Genomic DNA, 27119 nt, shown 5'->3' with positions numbered 1-27119 from the left:
CCCGTGTACTGCAAAAAATAAATAAATAAATAAATAATGATATTCTCCTCATCAGGAATGGCAGAAAATATAATAGTTATGAGGTTTAACTTTAATGTAGGTAGGGTTTTTTCTGTGGCTTGTGAAAGCAATCTTTTATCTTATGCAAACATGAAAAGAAAATTACTTAACAGGTAGAAGTTTCTTCTGTTAAAATAGAGAGCTAGATTGTGCAAATTAAAAACTAGAACAGTTTGTGATAAGATGCTAATTAGGTGATTCAGAATAGGCCAGAGTCCTGGGCTTAACCGAGTCCCAGTTAGAAAGCATAGTAGAGAGGAGAATGAGTACAGCTGGGGACCACACAAGCACACAGAGGTGAGAGTGGGTATGGGGTTGGGAGTTTAGAGGAGGCCAGATTTGATTAAGAATTAATGTGACTAGGCTTCCCTGGTGGCTCAGTGGTTAAGAATCCACCTACCAACACAGGGGACACGGGTTCGAGCCCTGGTCCGGGAAAAGCCCGTATGCCACAGAGCAGCTAAGCCTGTGCGCCACAGCTGCTGAGCCTGCACTCTAGAGCCCATGAGCCATAACTGCTGAGCTCGCATGCCAAACTACTGAAGCCCACGCTCCTAGAGCCCATGCTCCTCAACAAGAGAAGCCACCGCAGTGAGAAACCTGCGCGCCGCAACAAAGAGTAGCCCCCGCTTACATGCCACAACTAGAGAAAGCCCACATGCTGCAACGAAGACCCAACACAGCCAAAAATAAATAAATAAAAAAATAAATTTATGTAAAAAAAGAATTAACGCGACTGCGTTGTGGAAATAAGGTTAGACTGAATAGAGCCAGCTTATGGTGAAACTTCAAAGCTAGAAGAGATTAAGTTTACTATTATAGATAATGTGAAACCACTATAGGTCTCCGGTTGGAGACTTCTTTTCATTATGTTTTCTGAGCAGATTTTAATATATGCACCTGTTCAAAGTTTTATAACTAAAGAAAGGATAAGTGAAAACAAGTGAACGTTTAAACTGAGATAAATGGTTGTAGTCAACTTACTATAAAAATTACTCTTTTTTGGACCAGGTTCTTGAGAAGTTTAAACAAGTTGTCACTTCTTTAGTGTTTTTTTCATTCTTGTGTATAGCACTTCACAGTGGTTAAAAAAAAAAAAAGATAACTGAAGTCAATCTAATTGCTCCAACTTAACTTTTGTCTGTATGCTAAAATTTGCCAGAATCTTTGGCTTTCAACATAAGAATTGACTTTTAAGTGTTAATGTTGTATTTGAGCATGTGACTGTTAATAGTCACTTTGTTAGCTGATCTTTGTACTTCTCTAAATATTGAAGGAAATAGTGAGACAAACTTTGTAGATTCATCTTCCTGAAGATACAGCAATGTTGTACATGTTATAACAGCTATGACCACTTAGCATAGTTAGCTGTATGAAATAGTAAAGAGGATTAAGCAGGTTATTTTTTATGAATGGCTGAATATATTGTTAATCTATAAAATAACAGTAATAGATACTATTCATTGGTCTGTCAGCCAAGCATTGTGTCAGATACTTCATATTTATTACTACTCATCTTCATAATAATCCCATGTGATGGTGGTATCCTCAGTTGAATGGATGTGGAAACAGACTCACAGTGATTAAGTAACTTTTCCCAAGATGATGCAAATAATAAATGGTTGAGCCAGGATCTAATCCAGTTTGGCCTGTTCTTTTCTGTGCTGCTTACAGAGACATTAGATTAGAAAACATGTCATCGATGTTTAAAATCCTAAGAATGTCAATTAATGACAATATTTTAACTGTGTTGTCCTCCTTGACACATGAATCTGCATATATCCAGTAAGTAAATTCTGCAGTTGACCTAGCCACAAGGGCTCTCTCTGTTAACATTGCAAATAGAGATTTATCTTCACTTTCTGCACCTTACTGTCATCCATCCATGTGATTTCTATGACTCCCAACTCCTGCGATTCCTACCCTCACCACCTAATTTTGCTCCTAGTATTACCTACCTACCATAGCAGTCTTTTAATTTGAAGCCTTTTACCCTGCCAAGAGCTTCACAGAAGCCACTGTGGAAACTCTTGCTGCCCCAGACCTGGCAGGAGCTGTGGTTAAATCCTCCCCTTAACCCTACATTCTGTCCTCATGGGAGACATAGAAAAGACCCAAGGTCCCAATTTAAGTGCTTTCGTTATCCCATCTTCCCACCTCCTGCCCTTTCACCCATCTATCCTCACATCACCTACTCTGTACTAGGCACTGGGTTTAGAACTGAAGAGAAAGAAGATTGAAACACAATCCATAGCCTCAAGGGGCTCACAGTCTAACAAAGGATATAGGCGTACAAATAAACAAATTGTAATACATAATGAAAAGTATAGCATTATAGTAGCTACCATTCATTCAACAGCTGCTCTGTGTCAGACACTGTACTAAGTATTATACTTCCTTTATTTCTTTTAATCTTCACAACAGTCCTCTGAAATAGGTAGCATCATTATTATTCATGCTTTACTTGTCATAAAACTGAGGTTCTGGGGTATTAAATAACTCCCCATGGTCATACACTAGTCAGTGATAGAGGTAGAATGTTAGATTATATAACTTTAAGCCCATCCATGCACTTAACTACCATATGCTATATAGCCTTCTTTGAAACATACAGGGATAAGATGGCAACAGCATCTGGGCTGGGTTTTGAAAAATGAAATTTTTTCAGGCAGATTGGACATCAGGAACATTTCATTCGGAGCCATAAAACAAAAATGTAGATTCCAGAAATGAATAAGCCATCTACTTTTTCAATGCTGATCTGTCTTCTTGCAGCTGCCGACCACTAAAGACAAAGAATATTTTCTAAATGCCAGGAAAGGGAGATAGAAGGAGGTAGAAAGTTAATCTCATTTATAAGCCAAAGGAAATGTACTCAGAATTCATTTATGTATTGACATATTGAGAAGTATAATCATATGGTTCACCCAAATTATCAGTTGACTAAGCTCCTCTGGGTTCCTTGAAGCCTTGCTACCATTTACGGTATTGTTTCATGCGAAAATACACGCTAAACAGCTGATTTGAAAATGTTTTTGGAATACACATTTTATGTTTTCACTTGTTCTTGATGGTGATGTGTTCCAGTGGATGTTCTAGGAATAGGTAAATTTATTCCAGACTGAAGGTAGTTCACTTATACTAAAAAATATTTCCCCATTATACAGCTTTGCTCAATTTTTATGTCTTAATAAAATATTTTTAATGTGCTTTATATCCATAAAGTCTCACAAAAGTAATTCTAGTTCTATTCACTTAGTAGCTTTTCAATGTAAAGCAAGTATTCCCCATTTTTATTAAGCTTTCTATGTTGTTGCTAAACCAGGTATAGATCTTTTGGATAATTATTTTAATCTTCACAGTTATCCTGTGAAAATTATTATTCCCATATTATAGGCTCACCAAGGCTAAATAACTTGTCCAAGGTCACACCTATTCCTGATACTAAGACCAAACAACAGTTTCTTCATGGCTCTTTTCATAAAGAAGACCTTCTAGTATGAGTCCATCAGCTATTATCCTTAACATTCTGTAATAGTATGGGTTCATAATCATAAAAACTGAACAGTCTAAAGAACACAAACTGTTTTAAAACTTTTCTATAGAAGTAAAACTTACAGAAAAGTGCCCAGGTGACAAGTTTGTTGCTCAGTAAATTATCACAGTAATCACACCCATGTAACCACCATCCGGTCCAAGAAATAGACCCCAGAACTCCATTCATATTCTGTCACAACCTCTCCTTACTACCTCCTCCTCCAAAATAACCACAATATCAGCTTCTAATACAGTGGTTTTAAGTTTTTGAATTTTATATAAGTGGCTTCTTATGGTATATTTTCTTTGGTGTCTTCTTTTGCTCAAAGTTGTTTGTGCAGTTTAACCATGTTATTTTTAAATGTATCTGTAGGTTATTCATTCTCATTGCTGTGTAACTTTTCTTTGTGTAAATATACCACAGTTTATCTATTCTGTTCGTGAATATTTGAATTACTTCTGTTTTGGCCTTTTAAGAACATTACTGTTATTTATACTCCCATGAGCAGTAAAGATAGTTTCTATTGTTCTGCATCCTCATCAGCATGTAGGATTGTCAATCTTTATCTAATTTTAGTCACTGACTGTGAAGAGGATTCTCATTATGGTTTTAATGTGTGTTTCCCTAATTACTAATAAGATTGGGTACCTTCCCCCCAGCATCCAGAACAATATTGGCATGTGGTAGTTACTCCATGAAAACGTTTTTAATGAAGAAATGATTGTGAAAGGCTTTGCTGATAACATAACATATAAGTTGTGATAGGAATGCTAAGAAGCTTCCTGATGTGTGAAAAGCAGTGGAAAGATCATGCCTGGCAGAAGAAGCACCTAGCACAAAGACCCTAGACAAAAATGAAGTGGACTTTTTGAGAAACCATACTAATGTGGCTGGAGTGTAGCACAGGGCGGGAAAAAATGGTATGAGGTAAGATTAGAGAGGAAGACAGAGTCAAATCACATACGGTGTTTTGTAAGCCAGGATAAATCATTTGAGTTTTATTCTTGGTTGAGTGGTAATGGTCTTAAGCAAAGAATGATGTGATTTGATTTGCCCTGCCTGCTATATGGTGAATTGATTGTAGGAAAGTAAGAATGGAAATAGGGGAGCTCATTAGGAGGCTGTTAAAATAAAATAGTCAAGGTAAGAGCAAAGGTGACTTAGAAGGATGGCAGAAGTGGAAATCTTAGCAACGTGCATGTATTAGAGATATGTTTTAGAGGCAGAGAATTTGCAGATGGATTGTATGAGGGACATGAGAGTGCAGTCAGTGACTCCAGAGATTTTTGGCTTCATAGTTGAGTGAATGGTTGGTGCCACTTACTGAGGTTAGGGAAGGGTAGAAGATCCAAAGCTTTGTTTTGTTTATGTTAAGATTGAGATTTCCTGTTAAACATTAAAATGAAAATAGCAGGTAGACAATGGGTATGTGAGTATGAGGTTCTAAAAAAGAGGTCAGGGCGGAAAAATAGGTTTACTAGTCATTGGCATATAAATGGCATTCGTAGATAAAGAGAAGGAGATCCAGTAGCAAGTTTGTGGGCTCCTGACCTTTAAGGTCAAGAGAGCCAGCAAAGGAGACTAAAACCACCAGTGGGATAGGAGGGGAACTGGGAAGTGTGAAGATATAGGAACCCCCCAAAAGGAGACTTTCAAGAAAGAAGCATTTCAGCATAGTTGTTTTAATTAGATTTTTAAACTTCCCTGATCCATCTGAAGAATGAATTTATGTAAAGAGGTTTTGTCATCATTTTTCACCATTTATCAGAAAACGGTGGATGATTTATGAAAGAACTTGAGAAGGATCGATCTATGGTCTATCACTGAACGGTTACTAACACCTCCTTCATGAAGAAATTAGAGAACTGTTAGCTATTTCAGGACAAAAAAAAAAAGAAAGAACTATTACAGGATGCTCTAAACAACGTACAGTCCGGGTAAGTGGAACCAACTTTCTCTCGAAGGATAGACATTGTGCTGGTTTCCAAAAGGTCTTCTGTCTTCCTGTCTCCTTTGTTGGGGAGGCAGATTTTTTAAGTTAAGCCGTCGTATGTCACTAGAATCTTCTTTTTTTTCTTCTAGCCAAGTATGAAATTAGGAGTTTGAGTAAATAAAAAGAAATCTAAACAAAGCCCTTACTGCAGTTTTGCTTAGGAAATATTTATACATGTAATATTTAAGTTTTTAAATTCTGATAACTCTGTTTATATATACCTGAGCTATGGATTTAATTAAATATCTACCAAGCTGTATTTTTAATGTCCTAAACATTCTTAATATGTTTAATATGTATACTCATTTTGTTATCAAGCTAGAATTTTTGAAATAAGGATCTTTAAGAGTCAAATGACAGATGACCCTTTGGTACTGTTTGAGTCTTTTTTTCTTCCCTGTATTTTTCAGTTTAAAAATAGTTAATAAAACCACTTGAACTTGAATTTAAACAAAAAAAAAGAAGAAGAAGAAGCTTTTTAAAGACTCAATAAACATTGATTTTCATCTAGGCATTAAAACCAGAATAAAGGTAGAAAAGAACTTAAGTCATTTGGCTCTGTAGGTATTGGCAGCTATTTTTTCCTCTTTTTGTCCAACTGAATGATTTTGGTTTTGTTTTCTTAACTGGATGCTTATTCTATGCTACTGTTTCTACCAGCGTTTGTTTCCTTTTAAATCTTGCAAAGCTCTGAGTATATTACCTAGTTTACAGAGTGGTAACCTAGAATAAAATTTACATTCTTACAAACAGCTTTGATAACAACAATCTGTATCTGGAGGCAGAAATAAGAATCAAAAATAGTGTTTTCTGTTTGTACTGATGGCTGTTGATAATTGAATTATCTTTTTTAGAAATACAACTACTTTTTAATTTATTTATTTTTGGCTGCACTGGGTCTTTGTTGCTGCGTGCGGGCTTTCTCTAGTTGCGGCGAACAAGGGCTACTGTTCATTGCAGTGTGCAGGCTTCTCATTGTGGTGGCTTCTCTTGTTAAGGAGCATGGGCTCTAGGCACGTGGGCTTCAGTAGTTGTGGCACACGGGCTCAGTAGTTGTGGCTCGTGGGCTCTAGAACGCAGGCTCAGTACTTGTGGCGCACAGGCTTAGTTGCTCCGCGGCATGTGGGGTCTTCCCGGACCAGGGCTTGAACCTGTGTCCCCTGCATTGGCAGGCGGATTCTTAACCACTGTGCCACCAGGGAAGCCCTGATAATTGAATTTTAATTTTAAGGTTATTGTTTAAGAAATTTTTCAAAACGTGGAATTTTAAGCCTTCATGTATGTTTTTACAGTGAAAAGTGCTAGGTTTCTCAGTGTAGAAGCTTCTTAATAAAAGAAATTATTTTCTTCAACTTGTTCTTTCTCTGGTTAGAACAATGTGAAGTACCATGCAGGAGCTCACACAAGCCTCAGTGCAAGTAAATTCTTTTTCTCTGCTGCCCCCAAAAAAGGTCCTATGTAGATAATGAGAGATTATAATTGTACTCCTATGAAAATTGGTTTAAGGCCCTTGAATGAAACATTTAGCAGTGGTTTTTAATCTTACAACCTCCATTTACTGATAAAAAAATTGATTCTTAATGACTTATTTAAATGAGTGTTATTACTCCTGTTTCTCTTATATGTTCCATTTTATCTTCGGTAAGCAGCTTATCTTATTTGAAGTCATAAGATTAAAAAAATTACTGTACAATATTTTATGTCTGGAATAATATCACTATGTAAAAGACTTAAAGCTGAGATTTCAGATTTATGTTTTTTTTAAACCAGGCATGTTCTTAAAGTTTATCTAGTTTTTCACTTGGTAAATGAGGAAGCTGAGGGCCCAAGACTTAAAGGGACTTACCCAAAGTTGCACAGCTCTTTGGTGGCAGAGACGGAACTACTGCCCAGGAGTTCTGGCCTCTGATTTACTACATCCCACTGCCCTACCAGTCCTGCCGACCAATTTAGCTGTCTCATGGTAGATAGAGTAGGAGTTTCATAGATGTTTAACTGAATTAAAATTAACTACCTCTCTCAGATGAGAACCCAGTGTCTAGATAGTAGAAATTTACTCTCACTTAGTATTCTTTACTTTTCCTTCAGCTTCAGGATCTGAACTTTTATTTGATCTGAGACTGGGGACTTGACTCTTCAGATTCTGCTTCAGTTTCCAGTGGTTACCACTAAAATCTTAGCTTTTAAATATTAGATGATTTTCTGAAAACAGAGGCAACTGAGATTTTTTAGCCAAATCTGACATTTCTAGAAACCAGGTAAAAATAGTCAACCCAATTTTATATATACATATTATTTAAGAAATACAAGCTTACTCAAGGACATAAATTAGCTTAGCTATTCAATACATTCTGTTTCAAGAGTCTGTTATTTAGAGAAAGACAAATATATGATATCACTTATATGTGGAATCTTAAAAAATGATACAAATGAACTTACTTACAAAACTGAAATAGACTCACAGACATAGAAAACAAACTTACGGTTACCAAAGGGGAAAGGGGGAGAGAAATTAGGAGTTTGGAATTAACATATACACATTACTATATATACACTAGGTAACAACAGGGATCTACTGTATAGCAAAGGGAACTATACTCAATATCTTGTAATAACCTATAATGGAAAATAATCTGAAAATCATATATATATGATTTTCAGAGATACATATATAGGAAAATATATATGAGTTTGATATTTAACTGGTGACCAAACTTCCAGCAATTGTTTCTAGATTAATTTTTCTTTTAATCTCCAGGGATATATGTCTTTCCATTCATTCTTTGCCTCCAAAAAGAGATACCACATTCATATAAAGAAATCTATAATAATCCCACACAGGATACCTTACTTTTATTCAAGACTTTTAGACCATTTTCTAGTTTTATGTTACATTCATAAAAAGAGTGTTTTCTACCTAATTACATGCATCTGCGTATCCTGTTCCTACTGTAGGTAAAAAGAGATTTTTTTAATTTGTCAATGAAAAATGTGTTTCTAATAATGGTAATTACATTAAGGAATTGGAGTTGAATCATGAGAATATGAAAAAAAAAGGTCTGGTAGGAGAGACCTTTGAAATCACTCAGGAAAGAAAAATTAAAAATATAAAACAATTTGCTATACACCTGAAACTAACACAACATTGTAAATCAACTATACTCCAATATAAATTAAAGAAAAAAAGAAAACAAGGCAGGAAAAGAAATTAGAACGTAGAAAAGATGAGATACCAAGGAAAGAAGACTCTTAGGAATATTGACTGAAGTAGGACATGCCTCTAGAAGGGTTTGTAATGAGATTTCTAGGATAAACTCTGGGTGAGCAGCCAATTTAGAGAGTACAGAAGCAATCTAGAACTAGGGTTTTAGATCTGAATTAAGGACCAAGTACTCAGAATTAAGGACCAAGTAAATATCCTCAAGAGATATTATCACACTGGCCAAGGAACAGAACCCGTTAGAAGTGTAAAGTCAGACTTGGATATTAAGCTGTGTCAGGTGGAATTTTTTCTGATATTGTGCCAGACACTATAGGAAGTACAGTGTAGTCTTACTCTCAAGGAATTTACAGTCTGATGGGAAGAAGCAGAACAGTTAATTTGATAAAGACTATGTGGTTGGTACTGATAATACTTGATAGTTCAGAAATGGGAGCAAACACAGCACTTAATTTCATTTATTTTAATTAGTGGCTGTTATACTGTCCTTGATCCTCCAGGGCAAGCTAAGCTGTGCATTCCTTGATGGCAAAAGTTGTCTTATTCAACCTTATATTTCTTAGAGTCTTTCAAAAGTCCTGACGCAGTACCATAAACTGATGGATTCAGTTAGTTCTCATGGTGTTCAGATTGTCCTGAATTTGACCAGTGGGAGCTCTTTAAGGCTAGCTTCAGTATCTTTTTTTTTCTTTACAAACCCATTAGTCTTTGAGCATTTTTGCGTTTTCTGGCACTAATAGTACTTTACATCAAATGAGTATAGCTGGATTTTCAAATGTAAGGTAGTGAAACAGTGTTTATTAGTATAGTCGGCCCTCACCATCCTCGGGTTCCATATCCGCAGATCCCGCCAACCTCAGATTGAAAATATTCGAAAAAGAAATATTCCAGAAAGTTTCAAAAAGCAAAACTTGAATTTGTCACACATGCAACTATTTACATAGTATTTACATTGTATTTACAACTATTTACATAGCATTTACATTGTATTAGGTATTATAGCTAATTTAGAGATTACTTAAATTATACAGGAGGATGTGCACAGGTTATATGCAAATACTACACCATTTTCTATGAGGGACTTGAGCATCTGTGGATTTTGGTATCCATAGGGTCCTGGAACCAATCTCCCTTGGACACTGAGGGACAACTGTACTGATCTGTAAATTGCTTAATAAATGGTCCCAAAAATTACTCTTATGACTATTAGATTGGAAACATACCTCACAAGAAACCACTTCAAGGGAAACTGCATGTCAAATACCACTTGGGTTATGAGAAATAAAGGTAGATGAGAATAAGCATTTTTTTAAAGGAAATGGAGCTAACTATAAAGCCTAGAGTGATAGTTTTTATAGTTACTTACAGCAGTTCTTAAACAGATTTAATTCAGTAGGGGTGGAAGAGACTTGCTTTCAGCCTTCCCACGAAGAGGCCATCTAATAGTATCTAAGATCTAATAGAAATGATTTAATAGATCTAAGACATGAGGAAAATAAGATATAAATGCCTAAAGCCATTTCAATCATATGTATGATACCAATAAGGTTTTAGCACGACTACAGTATTACTTGTTGACATTTAGAATGATACTAATAAGGTGTGCTTGAAGATTTCATTCAACCTGATATGGGGCAACCAAAATGAGCTATGATTTTGAAATCCAGTGAATTTACTCATATACTCAGGTTTCAAGACTTCAGTATTCAGTTTTTAAATTTCCTTCATTTATTTGAAAGCTGATTATCCCTACTCTTCACCTCTTACTTTCTCCTTCACTATCATGTCACTACTGCTAAACACATTCATAAAATAGAGAAGAGGGGGAAAATAAATACCCATGCAATTTATCAGGTTCTTAATAGCATTTCCGGATTTTGTTTGTTGTTCTTTGGGTTTTTTCATTTGATAAGTTTAGTTTTGTTTCTGAATTTTGTGTCTTTGTTCTCCATCTTACTGCAGGTGGTTGAGAAACTGTCATCCTGGATTGTAGGCCTAGTTCTGCCACTGATTAACTGTGTGACCTTAGGATGCCAATTTACTTCATACATTCATTCAGTGAACATTTGGACATCTTTTAGCTCCCAGGCATGCCTCAGGCTTTCCCTCAGTTTCTACATCCCAAAACAGTTATACTAAATGATCTTTAAAGTCCTTTCCATCCCAGTCCTGTGCTAGGTGTAGAAAAGTCATAGTCCCAATTGTTAAGGAATTCAGACTGGTAGGGAGAGCCAGTCAGTATGGGCAGTGCTGTGGTAGAACCGTATGGTACCACGGCCCAGAAACGTGAGGAAGCCTCTGGGCGTGGGGCTGCCTAAACTCTGTATTGAAGGAAGAATAGAAGATAACCAGGAAAAGGAAAGTAGAAGGATATTTCAGGTAGAGAAGCCATCATATGCAAAGGTTTGGAGACAAGTAGAGAGCAAGTAAGGAAGGAACAGCTAAAAAAGTAGGAGGGAAATCAGTAAAGAGGGACACCTCTGAAACCAGAGAGAGCCTTCCCCTGATCAGTCTGTTTTTAGTGTGTGGTAGTGAAAAAATCATTTGTAGAGATTGATCTGATGGCTGAGGGTAAAGCTTAATCAAACAAGAGGAAATCCATAAAATACAATCTTCTTCCTTGATTATGAGTTATTTTCCTTTTAAGGCCTTGGTTCAAATGATGCATTTCAGAGCCAATTTGAATCTTTTCAATCTAATTTAGGTATTCTTGTGCTATTCACCAAGCTATCCAGTACTTCACACTTGTTTTTTAGTGCTCTATTCTTAAGTATTAGTCCAGTTTCTTCAACTACACTAAGATTTTGAAATATAGTCAGTCATTTTTAAAAACTTTTTTTTTTTGCATCATGTAATTCAATTTTAAAATGCTAGTTTTTAAAAGAAACAGTAACAGGGCTTCCCTGGTGGCACAGTGGTTGAGAGTCAGCCTGCCAATGCAGGGGATACGGGTTCGTGCCCCGGTCCGGAAAGATCCCACGTGCCGCAGAGCGGCTGGGCCCATGAGCCATGGCCACTGAGCCTGCGCATCTGGAGCCTGTGCTCTGCAACGGGAGAGGCCACAATAGTGAGAGGCCCGCGTACCGCAAAAAAAAAAAAAGAAACAGTAACATAGTATTGACAGTTTTTCAAACTAGGAACATTTGAAAATGTGCTCCATAAATTTACTGTGTCGATTAAAGGAAAATCGATAAAAGATGAATAGCTAACTCTCTCTGATTTACAAAAACTAAGTTTTACATTGTGGTTGGAAGTCTTTAGTGCAGTAAATCATGTGCTTTTCATGGACCATATCTCACAGATGCAGTTGGACGTGAGATAATCAGATTTTCACTCCCCACAAGCTGAACAGCTGAAAATGTCATACCAATAATACTTGTCAAAGACTCAGTGCTCCTTTCCTGCCTGTCTGATTTAAGTTGTTGTGGTCAGTGTGAGGAACCTGTGATATGATAAGATAGCATTCGTGAGATCATGTGGTTTGCAAGTACCCAATCTTAACTAAGCAGCCTGTGAGCACCTCCGAATGAGGAAGAAAGGGATACTAACCTTGTCTGTTTGAAAGCTTATTTTGTGTTCAGTGATAAAATAGTGTGGGTGTGTGGCCATATATATATAGTATATATTTAAAATTATTTTTCCATCAGGAGTTTTAGTTTCTGAAGAAAATAAATACTATAAATGCATTCATCTCCTTTAACTTCAGTCTAAAGGATTAAACATTTTATTGCAAATATTTTCTGCCTGTTTAAAATGAGACTGTAGAAGGTAGCCATCATTTCTTTTTCTGTTGAGAAAAAAACTAGATGTTAAAGGTTAATATTGTTGGTGACTTTTTTTAATCAATTAAAATTTCTGCATTTCCTAAATAGAAAATTATTTCTTTTCAGTCTGGCAATATCTCCATTGAAAACATATCCACAAAATGGCTATCTGATATATATGTAAATATAGATATAGATGTAGATATTTAATATATTTATATATATATAACAGCTTTATTGAGCTTTAATTCACATACAGTACAGTTCACCCATTTAAAATGTGCAATCCAGTAGTTTTTTATATATTCACAGAGTTGTGCAGTCATCACCACAATAAATTTCAGAACATTTTTATCACTCAAAAATTAATCACATTCCCATTAGCAGTCACTCCTCATTTCCCCCAAGTTCCCGTCCCCCAGCTCTAGGCAAACAGTAATCTACTTTCTGTCTTTATTGATTTCCCTATTCTGGACATTTCATTTAATGGAATTATACAATATGTGGTCATCTGTGACTGGTTTCTGGTACTTAGCATAATGTTTTCAAAGTTCATCCATGTAAATAGTAGCATGTATCAGTACTTCATTCCTTCTTATTGCCTAATAATATTCCTTCATATGGATATACCATAATTTATTTACCTATGCATCAGTTGATGGACATTTGGGTTGTTCCCACTTTGGGGCTATTATAAATAATGCTGCTGCAAGCATTTATATACAGGTTTCTTTGTGAGCATATTTTCATTTGTCTTGAATGTATACTTAGTAATGAAATTGCTGGGTCATGTGGTAACTCTATGCTTAACCATTTGAGGAACTGCCATACTGTTTTCCAAAGAAGCTGCACCATTGTATATTCCCGCTGGCTGTTTATGAGGGTTCTAGTTTCTTCACATCTTTGCCAATACTTGTTATTCTCTCTTTTTTTTTATAGCTATCCTAGTAAGTGTAAATGTCATATCATTTTGGTTTTGATTTGTATTCTCCTGATGGTTTATGATATTGAGCATCTTTCCCTATGTTTATTGGCCATTTATATCTTCTTTAGAGAAATATCTGCTCAGACCCTTTGCCCAGTTCAAATTGGGTAGTCTTTTTATAATTGAGTTGTAAGAATTCTTTATATATTCTAGACACTAATCCCTTATCAGATAAATGATTCAAAATTTGGTTGATTGGATGGACTGATAAAACCCATGGTTTAGCTTTAGAGAAGAATAATTCCTCTTAAGAATTCAATCCAGATAGAAAAGAAATGCTTCGTTTTTATGAGGATGTTTTGCTAAAGGTTTGAATTTTTTTCAGTGCTCCAGCTAAAGGTTAAATCATATGAAATGTACGTGGTACTTTGATGTAGCTTTAAAAGTTCAGAGTGAAACAAGTGTGAAGTGATTTATTTCCTGTAATTGGTCATAAATTTACATAGAACCTCATATATTCCTAACCTCATCACCATTGACATTAGAGTACCTTCTAAATAATGTTAATGGTTTCAATTTTATCAAGATGTGTCAGCTGCCAGGAAGAGGGCAATGGCAGTTTCATTTTGTTTGCCCAAGTGTACTGGATAAATCTAAGTATGTGCTACAGAAAGATTAAGAGTTCTTTGTAAATGACTTTTATTTCTTCCCCCTCTCTCCTTCTCTGGTAACAAATGCACGGTATAAATTTCTTCAGTTCCAAACCTTACTTTTCTCCTTTTTCACTTATTAATGTGGATATGTACTTTTTTTCTTTGCTTCTAATAATGTAAGTTTTAACTATTGCATTTTATACATTTAACATAGAATCTATATTTTTTTAATTTTAAGTGTTTTATCAGTTTTTAAAAAATGATTTACATATATTAAAACCAAATACATTTTCAGCATTGTCTGTTTTATATTATTTCAATAAAATTCTTGAATTTTTAAACTTAATCTGATTTTTAATTACTGTAGGTAATTACTGAATTTTGGCTGTTGTCTATGTTTATCGCTAGTTTTTTGGGTGTTTTTGTTTTTAAACAAGCCTGTTTATTGAAAGGATCTGAAAATAGTAATAAGGCTTTCAACATTTAACAAATTTTCAAGATATTAACAATATAGAACATTAAGAATTGACTTCAAAAACCCAAAGTTTCCTAGGTCATTCCCTGTCACATTTAGGACTTGGTCTACACTGGCTCTGTTGTCTGAACGAGTGACCTGTGTTCTGAATGCCACTCTCTTCTGGACCTAAAGCTAGGAGTGTCGCCTCCTCAGCCCGTGGGAGGCCGGGCGGGCTGCCCGCTGTGCCCGAGCTCGCGGGCAGAGGGTGGGAGCCTACCTCCGTCCCCAGCACCAGCTGAGCTACCCAGACGGGCACGTTATCGTTAGTTTTAATCTTTGTTGTGTGTTTAATTGAGAATAAATGTAGTGTATTATTTCCCATTGACATTTATTTTAAATTTTGAAAATAAGGAAAACTATTAAAATATTCTGTAAGGAATCCAACAAAATCACTGATTAAACTTTGGGAAAAAAGAGTAAAGCCTTTATAACTTAGAAACACAAATCTATGTTATTGGACTTTATGTACATCTGCCCATATATATATGTATATATTATACATCACTTATAGAAATGTTACGTTTAACTTTAAAAGCTATAGCTCTGTGTTTTACAAAGATTGATTATACAAACCCAAATGTACAAATAGGAGCTTTTATAATCTGATATGACTCAGTCTTGGAAACTTACTGCAACTGTTTTGCAGTTCACTTGGTATCACATGACTCACTTCAATGGTTTAAACCCTGTCTAGTAGCGATCAAAGTTCATTTGGTTAGGGGTTTTTTTGGTGTGTGGATGACTTTTTTCCACTTTGTTGTGGATTGATTGTCTTTCAAAATACTCAGTGCAGTCCTTCTTATTATTCTTCTGAGTCTCAGAAAGTAGTAGTTGCCTGCACAATTCAACCTCCAAGCATACACACTGGGAAAAATTTTTAACTTGAAATAATATACATGGAAGCAGTTTTAACTGTAAAGCATCATATAAATATAAGGGTTCATTATTAATTCTGTTACCTCTACATGTTGAAAATGGAGGAAGAATAACCTGTTGTGTCTCTTTAAAATCAACTATAAAATCAACTCTAACATTTTTCGAGTTATCACTGTTCTATAATGTGCAGAAAGAAAGGAAACGCATAGAGAACATGTTGTGTCCTCTGTTTACATGGTCACTAGCCCAAATGATCAAGTTTTCTTAGGACAGATTTTCCTGTTATTTCTTAAGAAGTTATATTTAAAAGCTGTATGTCTCTAAAACTATCACACTTCTCTGTTTTACAAAAGAAACTTCTATCTTAACCTTTAGTTGTTTAGCGAATGAAGTAGACTAAGGAAAAATTACAGAAAATACTTCTATATCCTTAATGATTATGAAGTCCCTTGGGGCTTCAGAATATTCACCCCTGCAGGTTTTCCCTGCTTTAAAATTTTAATATAACTTTTCTGTGAAACAACTGTAATAGTTTTTAATACTCTTTTTTAGTGTTTGTACTTTTACTGTCATACAGTTAGAAACTCTGCTGTTTCCTGTCAAAACCTACGTTCATCAGACTATGAACATGACAGTTTCCTGTTTTCTTATTACCTATAGTGCATTTTGTGCTTTATTCTTTATAAGTTGTATAATATCTTAGCTTATCACTTTCCTTTTCTAATTACTAAATACTTTCTTGGGTCAGCATTGCTTAATACATGCAGAGAAATCCTTAAGTCCAAACTCTTTGTTGATAGTGAGAGGTTAAGATTTTGTTAACTTTTTAAGTTGTAATGAGTATATCGGAGTGTCTTAAGCATTATTTAAATAAATTCTACATGTTTTTACTTTTTTTTTACTCTGTCTCTTAATGCATAACATGATGAAGCAATCCACATCAGGTAAGAAACAGTACATTATTTGGATTTTGTATATTAGCACTTTTATCTGTCTGCTTATTAGTATTCTCATTCAGCATTTAAAAGGACAGGATGAATAATCAGTACCCCAGGGTTTTTTCAAGAATCCTGCTGTCTTTTCAGTGTAGTTCTTCAACATTCTTAGGTGCCTACTCTGGTCAAGTCAGAATGCTAAGTTCTAGGATACAAAAATGATTAAGAAATAATCCCCATCATCAGGAGCTAACAAGAGGTAAAATATATGTACAGCAACCAACCATTCCATATTTTTCCAGACAGTACTGATTTTAAATATTTAATTCCAGTGTTAAATCATATCATTTGGAAAAAACATATCTATTAATATAAACTCAGGGACTTCCCTGGCGGCCCAGTGGTAAAGACTCCATGCTTCTACTAGACGGGGTGAGGGTTGGATTCCTGGTCAGGGAACTAAGATCCGTCATGCCTGTGTAGCACAGCCAATAATAATAATAATAGTAATAATAATAAAAAGTCAAATATACATGTGTGTGTGAATCACTACAATATTAAGGTGTGTGTGAATATACTTAGGCCTGTTGATTTATTTAAAACGTTATAAAAGTTATAAAAATGGTTTGTAAAAATGCTAATATTTTAAAGTATTAATATCAAAATAATACTGGAAAACAAAAATATACTTTCAAAAATAAAAGCAATTTTGATTTTTTTGTTATAGGATTATTTGGGGGTTTTGTTCTGGTGAATGTAACTAATTTATTATCAAAATGGTCAAGCTACAAATAAATTTGGAAGCATATTTGAGAGGCTTTATTGATCACCTAGTCTTGGGATACAACTAAACAAATAATTGAAACTAAGAAACTTAATATGCATGGTGGATAATGTTTGTTTTTAGATTTATACCCCTCCTTGTTCCCTAAAGATTTTGAGGCAGTTTGCATGAATACATATAATACAAAAATAACCAAAAATTAGGTTAATTAAGCCAAATGAAATTGCTGATACTTGACTTTCACTTACAAAAATGACAATATCATATGATTCAATCTAACAGTTAAAATAATTAGTTCTTGGACTTTTATTTAATAATAGACATTTTAATTTAAGTGTAAGATATATACAGAAAAATGCATAAATCCTAAGTGTCCAGCTTGATGAATTATCACAAAAATGAACATGCCCATTTAACCTTCCACCAAGGTCAAGAACTAGAACCTTGCCAGCATTTCAAACGTCTCCTTGTCACTCTTCCACTCACTGCCTAGTTTTTAACCTTATACTAATGAAATCATACAGAATGAATTATTTTGTGTTTGGCTTCCTTTGCTCAGTACTGTGAGATTTATGTTGTTCCATGTAGCAGTAATTGTTCATTCATTTTTGTTACTCTATTGTGTCAATTATATGACTATACCATAACTTATTTACTCATTCTACTGTTATTTCCATTTGGGGTTATTATGAATAAAATTGCTATGAACCCTGTTATAAATTTTTTTAGTGTATTATACTTATTTCTATTGTTCATATACTTAAGATTGGAATTGCTGGGTGACTTATTATTTATCGTTGAAACCAGGCTACTTTTGAGAATGAAAATAGTTTGTCCCAAGCAAACTGTAACCTGTGATTATTTTAGGTGTAGGGTATGTAGATAGATGGTCAACTTTAGTAAATACTGCCAAACCATGTTCAAAAGTGCTTCTACCGATTTACACTTCTACCACCAGTTTACATTCCATGTCTTCGCTAATGTGATTGGATAGCTGAAAATTCAGTGTTGTATTTTCTAATAAGAACCTGGAATGAATTTAATCAGTATGATCCGTTAAGGGACCATTAATTTGCTTTAATGACCAACCTGGCAGAAGGTAAGGCAAAAGTTTTCTTGCAAAAATTAAAGAGCTTATGTTACAGCACTTTGGAAAATGGCTTGGCAGTTTACTAGAGCTTAACACAATGACCCAGCAATTATATTCAAGAGAAATGAGTGCTTATATTCACCAAAAAAAAATATTTAAGAATGTTTCTAGCAGTCTTATATGCAGTAGGCTGGAGACAACCCAGAAAGCCTTTAACATTATAATGGATAGTTAAATTTTGATATGTTCACATAGTGGAATACAACGTGGCACTGAAAAAGAGTGAACAGCTGCTATACATGCCAACATAGATGAATCTCACAAACATAATGTCGAGTAACGGGCCAGACACAAATGAGTACATACCACATGTTTCTTTATATTAAGTCTGAGAACAGGCAATACTATTTTATGGTGATAGATGTCAGAGTAGTGGCTGCCTTTGAGGGAATGTAGGGTTATCACTCAGAGAAGAAGGGATACAAGGAAGCCTCCTGGGGTGTTGGAAGCATTCTGTATCTTGATCCAGATGGTAGTTACATGGGCATATACATAAGTAAAAGTTTATCAGCCTGTACACTTAAAATCTGTGTGCTTTTTACTGTGTTTTATCTTGTTAAAGAACACGAGCCTAAACATTACCTTGAAACAAACATACTCTCAAAATTTTCTCAAGCAGTTTTGATATTATAGCATTGTGGTCATAGAAGAATACCACAGAACATCTCATTTTTTTTAATTGATAGATTTATCCTGGGGAACAGTCTTAGGCTTACAGAAAAATTGATCAGAAAATGCACAGGTACACCCCCTCAATGCCTTTCCACAGTTTCCCCTATGCACATCTTGTGTTAGTGTCATACATAAGCTAATATATGATATATTATTAACCAAAGTCCTTATTTACTTTAGGATGCACTCTTTGTGTTGTACAATACGTTCTGTGGGTTTTTACAAATGTATGATGACTTGTATCTACCATTACAGTATCATACAGAAGCGTTGCACTGCCAAACAATCTCTTGTGCTCTACCTATTTATTCTTCCTTCTCTCTCTTTGAACCTCTAGCAACCACTGGTCTACTTACTGTCTCCATCATTTTGCCTTTTCCAAAATGTTATATGGGTGAAATCATACAGTATTTAGCCTTTTCAGATTGACTTCTTTGACTTAGCAATTTGCACTGCCCAACACCCCTAGCAGCCTAATATTAAACTGTTTAACAGTTCTTCAGACCTCTCTCTTGCCTCCATACTTTTAGTACACGCTTCATCTCTTTAATGGGACCTTTCCAATGTGTGTGACACCATGCGATATTTTCTAACCAGAAAGAATTACTGGTACAGGCTCAGTCATTTGGAGAGAAACCAGGACCCTACTCAAAGATTTGGAAGGGGTCCACTCCTAAGAAAGGTACATTTCGTGTGTGTGTGTGTGTGTGTGTGTGTGTGTGTTAAAGCTCCTGAGTTGTTTCCCTAGAGGCCTCTCCTCTAGAGTGTAGACCAAAGACAGGCCTGGAAAATCTTATTTTTAACAAATTTCCAAGATGGTCTTATCAGGGAAGTTTGAAAAATAATGTTTTGGGGAGAGTTTGTTTTTCTGGCTCTAGTTATTTTAAGCAGGTTTATTGAGATATAATTTACATATCATAAAGTTCTTCCATTTTAAGTGAAAAATTCAGTAGCTCTTAGTATATTTATAGAGTTGTGTGACCATAACCACAATCTAATTTTGGAATATTTCTATCACCCCAGAAAGAAACCTCATGTCCATTTTCAGCCATTCCCTTTGTCCTCCCCCCACTTCCCTAGTCGCAGGCAGCCACTAATCTACTTTCTGTCTCTGTAGACTTGCCTGTTCTGGACATTTCATATAAATGGAATCATGCAATATGTCGTCTTTTATATTTGGCTTCTTTGACTCAGCTTAATGTTTTTGAGGTTCGTTCATATATCACTACTTCATTCCTTTTTATTGCCAAATAGCATTCAGTTGTATGGAAATAGTGTCTTATTGTGATCATTTTATCTGCGTACATTTATTCAAATGATTGTCTTAGTTTTTTCATTTTCTTGGTGTGGTCTCTTATGCGTAACTCTCCTCTAATACAGTGTAAATCTCCTGTTATGTATTAATCTTTTCTTTTCGAACAATTTACGTGTACTACTAATTTCACCTTCTTGAAGAAATCTTTCCTCTGGCCTGCTGTTCTTCTTCAAAGAGGTCTGACTGCCTGGAGGCCTCCTGCACAGATGTCATCTTGGGAGCTTTTTTTATTATTCTAGGAATTCCTTTTGCCTCACTTTTGTATTAGACTTCCTTTTTCCTGGATCAAAAACAAAAGGATGTCTTTCTTGGTGTACTTCATTTTGGTGGAGCATATCACCTACCTTTCGGTGTGGGGGAGGGGGAGAAAAACGATGGAATATAAACTATAAAAAGGATTTATCTGATTCCGGTTCAAGTCCTTTAAGCTTTTAACTCATTTTTTAGCCTCACATTTAATTGATAGTTTGTATGGGTATAAAAAAAAATTTTAAGGTAATTACAACTTTAAAAAATATAGGTTAGAAATGTTTTTCTCAGAATTTTGAAGGCATTGCTGTAATTGTCTGATACCATTCTGATTCTTAATCTTTTATGTAAAACTTGTTGTTTTGGGCTGGCTACTTTATCTTTTCTTTGTTCCCAGTGTCCTGAAATTTCATTGTGATGTACTGTAGTATAGGTCTACTTTTATCCATTGTCCTGGGCACTTGACAGCTTTTTCAATTTCAAAGCACATGTCTTTCAGGTCAGAGAAATTTATGTCTAAGACCCTTTTTTAGAATATCACTTTTTTTTTTTTTTTTACATGGATGCAGCATCAAGTTTTCTTCTCCACAGATAGTCTGTTAACTTCTAGTTTCTTTTTTTCTGGTTTCTCTTAGATGCTTTCCTCAAATGTCTGATAATACTTTACTCTCTACTCAAACTTTAAGACTAAAGAACTTAAGGACTTCCTTGGTGGCACAGTGGTTAAGAATCTGCCTGCCAATGCAGGGTACACGGGTTCGAGCCCTGGCCCCGGAAGATCCCACATGCCGCGGAGCAACTAAGCCCGTGTGCCACGACTACTGAGCCTGTGCTCTAGAGCCCATGGGCCACAACTACTGAGCCCACATGCCTGGAGCCCATGCTCCGCAACAAGGGAAGCCACTGAAATGAGAAGCCCGCGCACCACAACGAAGAGTAGCCCCTGCTCACAACAGCTAGAGAAAGCCGGCGCGCAGCAACGAAGACCCAACGCAGCCAAAAATAAAAAAAATAAAAAAGACTAAAGAACTTAAAAATCTGACAGGAAGTTCTGAATGCCTGGGTAGGATTCATTGACTATGACCATCATTGTAGGATGGTCCTGCTGATATTCTTCTTTGGGGAATCCAGAGATTCCTGAATCCCTTTACATACAATTCAGAGACTCCTGGTACCTCTTTTTCCTTGGTGAATCTCAAAAGTACTTCTAGGCACATTCATTGACTTTAAAAACCTATGTCTAATTTCACCCAGAAAAATAATACATTTTTTTCTTTTCCACGATATGAGTGTATTTCACAATTGAAGTTTTTGTCATTGCTGTTCCCAGTGTCACGAAGATATTCCTATAGTCTTTAACCTAAAATTAGAAAGACAGTGAGCCTCAAAAGGGTATGCTCCATCTAGTATGTATGTATACTTTTCAAGACAAAAGGCAGTAGCTTTTGTCAGATTCTTTATCCTGTGATTGACCCAAAAAAGATGTCAAACAAAACCAAACAAAAAAACATTGCCTAAAGAGTGGTCCTTATCCTAGGATGTACATCAAAATTACTCAGCTTTTTTGAACATACACATTTGTAGACTCTACCCTTAGACCAGAAGAAAGTTTCAGGAAAAGAGGTTTCAACAGACCGCTCCTTGTTTCAACCACCAGGTAGTAGAATTGGCCCAGAACAGCTTGGTTGTACTGCTGAAAGATGGTGTCCATTTGTGTATACCAGGCACAAACAGGTAGATGTTCATAGTTCAGGAGCACTTTCGTCCTGCATAATTGATAGTTGCATTTCAGGTAAATCAACTCCTTTCTTGAGTCAGCCCCATTTGGTTTGAACATAGGATCTGCCACAGTGATTCTCTGAATACATCAAAGTCTCCTGAGATGCTTGTAAAAAATATAGTTTCTGGGGTTTTACTCCCCATATTTGGGATCCTTAAATCTGGGGAGCGATTCTACATTTTTAATAGGCATACTTGGTTATCCTAATGCTAATGATCAGTGGGCCATGTTTTGAGATATGTTAATCTAAGTTTGTTATTGGTAATATCCCTGAAAGTTTTTCTAGGGGGGTTGGGTTAAGGTTACTTGTCTGCTTTTTGTTGTTGTTGTTTTCTTTCTTTTTTCTTTCTTTCTTTTTATTTGGCCACACCATGCGGCATGCGGGATCCTAGTTCCCCCCCAACCAGGGATCAAACCCATGCCCCCTGCAGTGGAAGCACAGCGTCTTAACCACTGGACCACCAGGGAAGTCTCTGTTGTTGTTTAAATATAATTAGTTCCCAAGAGTCTAGTAATAAGGGTAAGCAGTACAGCTCTTAGATGCAGGCAACCAAGACAGCACTTTAGAGGGCCCAGCTCTGGTCCTCTCCCAGCCAAACCCCTTTTCACAGGATGCCCTCCCAGAGGACATCGCACCTGAAGTCTAACCCCTCTGAGACCGTACTCTACGTACTCAGTACCCTGGAATTCCTTGCCCAGATGTCTACCTTCAGGGCCTACCACAGGCCTCTTCCCTTTCAGAACCAGTATGCACACTCCTAGGTCCAGGGGATAACTAGGATATAGCTTCAGTTTTACCGTCCCTTACCTTCACAGTTTTCTTCTTTCCACCAAAAAATTTCTCGATGTCTTCGTTGTTCTACATTAGCAGTTCTCAAAGAAGCAATAATTGCATCTCCTTTGACATTGAATAAATGACCCTTCAATCTGTAATCCACTTTATATAATATTTGAGGTCGATTATTACATTTGTTATGAGGGTACAATGTTTTAATTGCAATAAATTTTGGTAGAGCAAAGAAAAGCTGTAGCTTTCCAAACAATTGGGAAGCTGTGGTTCCTCTGCCATACTCCTCCTTTATAGCCAGGAAGAAGGAAGACACGTGCTCTATATTATTTCTTCAAAAAGGGTTTGGGGACAAGAAAAAGGAAGAAATCAACTGACTTAATTTTACACTTGGAGCTTTAAATCATGTGTTGCAATATGGTGATAGGATGTTGCATCAGAGTGTGGCAGTTGTAGTAATGCAGTGTGTATCACAACCACAGAGAGGTCTTTGTGGTGCTCTGTGCCCTTTCCCTAAAGATTCAACTCCAAGTTTATATCCAAGTTTGTATCCCTTCTGCTATGCCAAAGAGGAAGGTTTTACTTAAGTTACATTGTACCTCACTATGATGTTCTCTTAGCCTAGGGCACAGGAATTTCCTAGTGGCTGAAGGTTTACCTGAGGCAGACATCATTGTGTTGAGTCCTAGCATCCCTCTTGTTTCCCATTGTCACGTACCAACAGGGAAGTACTAGCGTTTCTTCACTTCTTCCTGGAAGTCTATCAGGAAAGCTAGGAGGTGTTATGGCAAAGCTGTAATGTCTTTACTCTCAGAACCGTTAGTTTTGAAAGTGTATGTAATATTTCCTGAATATTTCACATTGTCTTTATCTCAAGATTCGAAAGATAGTGACCAGGAATTTGTCCTGGAGAAACAAAATTGCAGGTTGATAGTAATGATAAGGACAAGAGACATGGAGTATATTTTTAGCAAATTCTTGATAATAAAGGTAGATTTTGATAGTTAATGGTTTTTATTGTTTTGGATTTTTTTTTTAACTCTTCTACTTTATCGTAGGAGAAAATTCATGGTGTATGAGAGAAATTAAACAGGTGATATCAAAATTAAATTTTATATTTAAAACATAAGCCCTTGAGGAGAAGCTGATGTCTTAATTATATGATAGTGGATGTGGTAGTATCTATGGTGGTGGGTTTGGGAATTTGTGGGAATTTAGGCAAAGAAGTGGCAGATGATGAAAAGAAATTACCCTTAATACTGATAAAACTGGTTTGGGAGAATGTAGTTTTGATGTGTGCAACAATGGGTTTTTCAATACTGAACTCTAGAATTTGTCAGACTTGCCCCCCCACCCCGAGTAATAGGTGGCATTTGATCTGCATAGCCCTTCCCACACAAGGGTATGGCCCTATAAAATTCCAGGGATAGAGAAACAGAACCTGGTTCCCAAAGATGGAAAGAGAGGGAAAAGAGCTGAGCAATATGTGCCATTCCTCTTCCCTAACCCTGGTGAAAGAAGTCACTCCTTCTCCCTGGGAGGAATAGGGGAGAGAAGGCAAAAATGTTATACATCCCTGGCCTTCCCTCTACACAGAAGGACATATCAATAGTGGGAAGAAGCATTTCTGCCCTAATTGAGTGATAGTGGTATGGTGGTCTTTAGGATATTGTAACAGGATGGAGACTCCTAGCAAATTTTATTGATTTGTAAACCATTATCATCGTTCACAAAATTATGGAGACATGCTCTAAGACAGTGTGTGTGATAGTTCAGAGTATTGTCTTTATTAAGTCCATATCTTCTACAGATGTACATTGAAATATTTGCAGGTGAACTGATAGGATGGCTGGGATTTACCTCAAAATAATCCAGGAACAAGAGAGGCATATTGTAACAAGATTGTCCATGATGTGTTAGATGTTGAAATTAAGTGATGGGCACATGGAGTTCATGTTATCTCTAGTATAACAAAGGTTCCGTTTGAATCTAAACTTGGGTATTAGCTATGTGTCCTCAGCAAGCTACACTACTTGAGTCTCTATTTCCTAATGTCTAAAATGAAGATAATAAAATCAACCACACAGGACTGTTGTGGTGATTCAATTAAAATAAGTTATCTGCTCATTGCATAACAGGTGAGAGTCACTAAAAAATTGGTAGTTACTATTTATATCCATAAATGGAAAAAGATCAGGGTATCTTCTTACTTAAACATGAAATGTTTGCTTTCTTGGAGTGTGTATATTTCCCCAAGTTGAGTATATTAACTTGGATTTTGTTTCAACAGCTCAGGTGCCTAAAAGGCCAGAGGGGCTTCTCCGGCCAACCCCCTTTTGATGGAATCCACATCGTCAGCCATTTAATAGGAGATGATGAATCATTCCATTCCTCTGATGAAGAGTTCATAGGTAATTCCTTACAGGAAAGTGGCATTGGTTTTCCTTTGCACAGAAAATCTGGCCTGATGTCTTTGGACCCTACTGTGGCAGATGGTAGTGAAAGCGAAGCAGAAGACAGTGCGCTGAAGACCAGAGAGAGCAGTGAAGTGGTTCAAAAGGAGCGGCCCCTGAGAAGCGAGTCGTACTCAACCACTGTCTGACCATCACTGTGACCTAGACTGTGGATTTTTTTAAGGGATCAGTTATCATGACTAAGGGTTTTTGGAACACATCTGTTTCATATGTATATATATATAAATATATATATTTTACAATCTTAACTGCCTTTTTATCTTTGCCAAATCTTCACCACTGACTTACCATTGCTATAAAGTAGAGTGGAATATGGTTAATGGGAAAAATAAGGTTCTAGCAGTATTACTAAATATTAATGTTTCTTGTTTAGAAAATGCAATTATATCTATATGTGGGAACCATTTTGAAGTTCAGAACTGTGGAAAATTGAATTTTCTTCAGACAAAACTGTTCTTGTGCAATATTTTATGCTCAGTGAACAAATTGTATATTTATGTTTATCAGTTTGTTTTCAGGGTGGCTGTCTACACACATTTGACCAAGACTGATTTACATCAGATTTATCTTGGGTTTTTTGTGTTTGGGGAATTTTTTTTTTCAACTAAAATTATTGCTTTATTAATGGGTCATTGAAAATTCCCAAACGCAAAGCCTTTTTTTCACATAATTTTATAAACATTTTATATCTGTCTTGAGAATTCTAAATTTTGTTTTAATTTCAGATTTTTATGTGCACCTGATGCTTCTGTATGTTGCCTACCAGTCAGAGTAGTAAGTTAACTACAAATATAGTGGGTTTTTGTACATATTTATAAATCTGCACCATGCAACATTGAACATTTTATGTGGAGAATGTATCTGTTGCAAGATGACTGCCTTCAGCATTATAAAAGGACCTCTGTAAAAGGTTAAAAGAAAATTGAAAATAAAACCAAACACTAATATTTTAATAGCTTTAGAATTTTGCTTAGCATTCAACACTAGCAGATTCATAACTGATGCTTGTTCAAAGACACTATTGATGAAATCTTTTACTTCATATGTATGTAACTAATAAATTTTTCATGATTAGAGAGGTAATAGCACACATTACTTAGTGCTAATATTCTACTTAATATAATTTAATCAATGGACTGAGGTCCACAATACACAGCAATTGTATCTGCAAATAATCTATGAACATTATCTTCAGATTCTCTAGTTACTAATCTATAGATAAAGCAAGCCATAAGAATCCTTTCCTACCAATTCTTTATTATCTAGACTTTTTTTCCCTAGAAAACTGAATGCCTCTCATTGATAAATTAGAGGAAACACCCAAACTACACTTGTACTATGGAAAGACTACAAAAATGTGTTGACTGGATGCTTTCTACTCTCATTTTCAACAGCAGCCTACGGAAAAAAAAAAATAACCTTCAAGA

The 27119-nt window shown here is 35.8% G+C and overlaps 1 protein-coding gene across 2 annotated transcripts in view; it reads left to right on the top strand.

Annotated features, from left to right (window-relative positions):
* The window catches only part of EVI5 (ecotropic viral integration site 5), a 204697-nt gene extending 178877 nt beyond the window's left edge, over positions 1-25820 (top strand). For both annotated transcript variants that reach the window (XM_065877096.1, XM_065877097.1), the window contains one exon: positions 25509-25820. In XM_065877096.1, coding sequence (XP_065733168.1) covers positions 25509-25820 — 312 coding nt within the window. The remainder of the gene's footprint in view (positions 1-25508) is intronic.
* The last annotated feature ends 1299 nt before the right edge of the window (positions 25821-27119 follow it).

The sequence above is a fragment of the Phocoena phocoena genome, chromosome 1 (genome assembly GCF_963924675.1).
Source record: "Phocoena phocoena chromosome 1, mPhoPho1.1, whole genome shotgun sequence".
NCBI lineage: Eukaryota > Metazoa > Chordata > Mammalia > Artiodactyla > Phocoenidae > Phocoena > Phocoena phocoena.
The sequence above is the reverse complement of the archived record's forward strand: the minus strand, read 5'-3'. Positions and strand labels throughout refer to the sequence as shown.